The sequence below is a fragment of the Vanessa atalanta genome, chromosome 8 (assembly GCF_905147765.1).
Source record: "Vanessa atalanta chromosome 8, ilVanAtal1.2, whole genome shotgun sequence".
Taxonomy (NCBI): Eukaryota; Metazoa; Arthropoda; class Insecta; order Lepidoptera; family Nymphalidae; genus Vanessa; species Vanessa atalanta.
This window is the reverse complement of record NC_061878.1, coordinates 6,534,299-6,539,301: the sequence shown is the minus strand read 5'-3', so window position 1 is coordinate 6,539,301 and position 5,003 is coordinate 6,534,299. Positions and strand designations below refer to the sequence as shown.

The 5,003-nt window shown below is 31.3% G+C and overlaps 1 protein-coding gene across 1 annotated transcript; it reads right to left on the bottom strand.

Annotated features, from left to right (window-relative positions):
• Positions 1 to 2,366: 2,366 nt before the first annotated feature.
• On the bottom strand, positions 2,367 to 3,665 carry LOC125065967 (polyglutamylase complex subunit TTLL1-like). Its single transcript, XM_047673832.1, has one exon. The coding sequence runs from the start codon at positions 3,663 to 3,665 to the stop codon at positions 2,367 to 2,369; it is 1,299 nt and encodes a 432-aa protein (XP_047529788.1).
• Positions 3,666 to 5,003: the final 1,338 nt, after the last annotated feature.

Sequence of the window (5,003 nt, the reverse complement as noted above, 5' to 3'; positions counted from 1 at the left end):
ATTTTTAACATTTTCTGAATGACCTGTAATTTATTATTTTTATGAGAACTGATTAGTATCAATCGCTTATTATTTTAACAAATATTTTCAGTGGAACAGATGAAAAGATCGGAACTTTGTTATGTCTTTGACTGTCGGTCTAGTGAGTAATTTAGAAGACTAAAAGATGGCGTGATACTTGTTTCAAAACTGTTAAATAACGTATTTAGATTTTCTGTCAAGCAAAAGCAACTTAGAAGCAACTCGACGTTACTGATTCTTGGTAAATATTTTGTAGTAAACTTAATACATTCAAAATTATTTTACTTCAAAATAAAACATTAATAATTTCAATTTATATTGTATTATAAAATTTAACATACATTACATGTCCGGAATCAGAATAGAGAATCTTAGTGAAATAAACATAATACAAAGATGGTCGGTCTAGGTACAATCTCATAATTTTTAAAATAAAAATTACACTATTTAACTTAGCTTTTGCCGATACAAGTGCACAAGAACCGATTATTATATTCTAAAAACAAAACAGGCCTATAAAATTAATTATAAAAAGTCTCAATCAATTATTAATAAAAAGAAATTCAAAATCAACCGTAAAACTAATAAAGACGGCATCTTTGCTGAGATTGATATTTAAAAGGTATTTTTAAAATGAATTAATTATTTGTTTCGCTAGCAATTTAACAACAACATAAACTTCTTGATAATTAATACTCCGTTCAATGTCGGTCAGGAGGACTATTGCGGTTGCTTGACGACTATATTTATCTAATTTTATCTATATGCTATCGTCAAGTTATAAAGTATTATGTGACTATGGTGATATATTTTTGCGGAAAACACAGCGATTTTAACGGAACAATATTCACAGTTTTAGTTCACGCGCTCAACGAGAACGAATGCTGTAATATTAATAACTACTATATCAGTTCGCTCTGCGCTTTGACTAACAATAATGTGTATTTAAAAAAAAAAAACGCCAATGTTTTTACTTTGCCAATTTGAAAAAATGACATCAACAGTCGCGTAAACATCCATGAATTTACGAACCCGTTAATATTAAATGAATAATAAATTACACTTTTATAGCGTGTACAAAAAGAATTTTAAATTATTCGTAAAAAAAAACGCTTATCAGAAAAAGTGGTTTAAATCAACCATACATTTATGTAAAGTTCAATTTGAGTAATATGATATTACTTAAATCATATCAGAGCTATTCCATACATATTGGGTTTTTTCATTTAATAGGTAGGCGTAAAGTAAGTGGGCCACCTGATATTAAGTGGTCACCACCGCCCATAGATAAAGGCGCTGTAAGAAATATTAACCATCCCTTTCTTCGTCAATGCACCACCAACCTTTGGAACTAAGATGTTATATCCCTCGTGCCTGTAGTTACACATGGTCACTCACCCTTCAAACCGGAACACAACAATACCAAGTACTGCTGCTTGGCGGCAGAATATCTGATGAGTGGGTGGTACCTACCCAGACGGGTTTGCACAGAGCCCTACCACCAAGTAAAAAAGGGTCCCGAAGTAGAGAATTTTTTGAAGCTTTGTTGATTTAACGCCGATTTTTAAATTGCACTGAATGCATTAACCGGTCTACATTTCCTGCCTATTTAGCATATAAAACACCCAGCCGGCGTGTTATTTTCATACACAAACCACATTAACATGTAAATTAATCGAGTATGTAAAGCGATTAAAAATAAGTTTTCAAGTGCTTGTTTCAGTTTAAACTCCTTAAATTATAATAGAATTTCCCTAATGTTTCTTAGTAACGACAACGATATAACAATACGAAGTTGTTGTTTCGCTCGACTCCTCAAATATTTTTTCATTGTCTAGTAATGAAGCTTAACGTAAATTAAATTACAATTTAAGTTTATTGTCGTATTATTCATGAAAAGGAAATAAATAGAGAAACTGAATTATTTTTGCAATTACATAATACTGATGTAAATGTAAGTATCTGTATAATATCTTATAAAACACAAAAATAAATCTTCACATATATACATAAAACAATAATTAGGTTATTTCAATAAAATAGAAAATTTACATAAATATTCACAATCCTCGTATAAACACAGGAATGAAAACAAATCTCTAAGTTTTCAACTACGGAATGTCAATACATAAGGATGTATTGACATTCCAAGATTTTATTAAAGAATAGAACTACCTAACTCGAGGAAGGCCTCGAGTTAGATAAATCTATTCTTTAATAAAATCACGCGGTCACTTTACAGTCGTCATACATTTAATGCTTATATTTAAAAATAAAATCAAAATTATATAAATAGTTGATAGAAAAAGGCGAGGAATTAGTTACTTTTTTTACACTATCTTGATTCATTTTTTATTATTTTTCGAAGTTCTGCTAGTCGAATTTGTAGAATCTTCTTTTTCCAACAATTCCTCATCGATCAATAAATCAAAATTACCGAGAGCTTCAAAACTTGGCACCTTATTCCATCGCACGTCTGGAACACCTTCTGATGGCAGAACAACTGACAAAATATTATCTATTAGCTTATATTTCATTATTCTATCATTAACGGTTGTGGACGTTAGAGACGGCGACGCGTTAACTTCGACCAGCCATGGCTTCAATTGATTGTCTATTATAATGTCATATCCATAACATTCGAAGCAATGCCTATCGTTCGCCATTACTGACGAAACAGCTTTTAAAGAGTGCACAATAAGCCATTGAATCGCAGCAAATAGTTTCTCTGTAACAGCCCGCCCTCTCGTGCCTTCCAAAAATAAGCGTAAATTCTGAACACTCATTTTCCCGCCGTGAATACTATTGTAATCTCCGCCATGTTTTTGTACGCTAACATTAGTTAAGTGTACGTACATATTATCTAACTCTGTTACGCTGGTATCATATTTCACAGTACAAAATCTACAAAATCCTAACTGGAACATGTAAGCTTTTAACGGTCGAAACGATGTCACCAAGACATATAATCTGAGATCAAATTTTTTACCTCCAATAAGCAATGGGTTATCAATATAGCGAGAAATAACATAACTCTCTTTGCTTAATTGCGGATGAAAAGGTGCCTTCGCTTCTCTAGACCATTTTTTCAACTTTGATAACTTATTTATGAGGAAGATTCCTGTACCTTGGGACTTTCCACATGGTTTCATAATCCACGTACTCTGCGGTGATTTACGATATTCCTCGACAAACATGTTGTAGTCCGCCGGGAGAACGAATGTCACAGGGATAAAATCGAGATGGACGTAGCGCGTAACGACTTGTCCTCCATGTAAAATTACTTCGGCCTTTTCGGCCAACGGACTACCTTCTCTTTCCAATTCCTTTCGGTATCTCTTTATATTTTTTACGAGTAAGTCTTTCCTTGATAATTCGTAATGGTTCGGGAAATGGTTAATCATTTGATTATCGTTCATTCGGTAGCCACTTTCAACGCTGAACAAGTTTCGGCAAGTTTGAGTTGACGCCCAATAAAAATTCCATTCATCGTCAGGCCCAACTTGATGCCACCCACGCCTTTCGAAATTGCTCATCAAAACTGATTTTTCCATATCCGTACAAAAACTAACTCGACACCTTTCCGTGGGTGCATTGACACGTCCGTACAAGCTTGCTGCCATTTTCTTTCCTTCTGGATTCATCTTCGAATTGTAATTATTATTAAAAATACAATTGTTACAAATGGTTATTAACTGACGATATATAACACTAAATTACAAAACTATCGTATCCGGGCAACGTATTGATCAAGCAACAGCTGTTACTCGTTGCTTGTTCGAGTGAAGTTATTCACAAATCGTAACCTAGCAATAGCAACATGACATTTAAACATTTAAAAATTTGAATACCGCTTTAATTTTTTTTTTTTAATTCCATGACCGAAAATATATATAAAACGATAACAGACAACTTTTCTTTCGAAGTATAAGAACTAAAGCCGAATCTAAACTGAAAATAAAAAGTAACTGATAAGGCAAGGCAACTGTCACTACCTCGCTTGTCAGAAGTAAGCTCGGAGGGTGATAAATGACGACCGATCTCGACCTTGCTACGGAAAGACGTAATGTAATAACATAGCTTACACGTGCTTGTAGAAATTTTACAAATCGTTTTATTTTCGGATATAATTTTCTATATCGGTACAATATTCTCTAAGAATACAATTTTCTTTGTAGCCTTCAGATGCCAGAATTTAAATCGAGGAATGTTTTTTGTTTTATTTGATTTCAAATCGTTTGTAGCAAACAAATTTAAAATATTGCCGACGAAAAATAAGAAGACTTTATATTTACAGAATACATTGATACAAAAAATATGCACATAAGAAAATCGAACTTAATTTTTTAATTAAAAATCTTAAATTACAATTAATGTTGTACAACTATGAACTTTGTGGATAAATAATATATTTTATTTATATTTAAAATTTCAGATCGAAAGAGAATTAATGAATGATGAATGAATCATGAATGCAACTCACTCTAAAACGACGTAATAAAAACATGTGTAATTAATCAAACGCTGTATAAATAATTTTCTCTTATTTATTCAATAAATTTTTTATATTATTTTTTATATTTTTTTTTCTTTACAAAAAATATTGGAGGAGAATGTAAAATGGCATATTGAAAAATTATAAGAGAAAGAATGCAGAAAACTAATATTTTTATATAATATGAATCTTGAACATAATATACCTAATAATATTAAGTTTAAAAATTCATTATATACACTACTATTCGTTTGAAAAATACATTTTAATAATTGTACAATATACATACTGCAATCGTAAGCTAAAAATCAATGACGCTCGTTTTGTGATTTGAGTTTTTTTATTGTAATAATAAATAATAGTCAATCAAAAGATAGGAAAACATGTAATTATCATAAATCTTTTTAGTAATGAATAACGCTCGAACTTACTCGAATTGTTTGACCACTTGTGGTTATTAAAGAGCCAAAGTATTCAATTATTATAT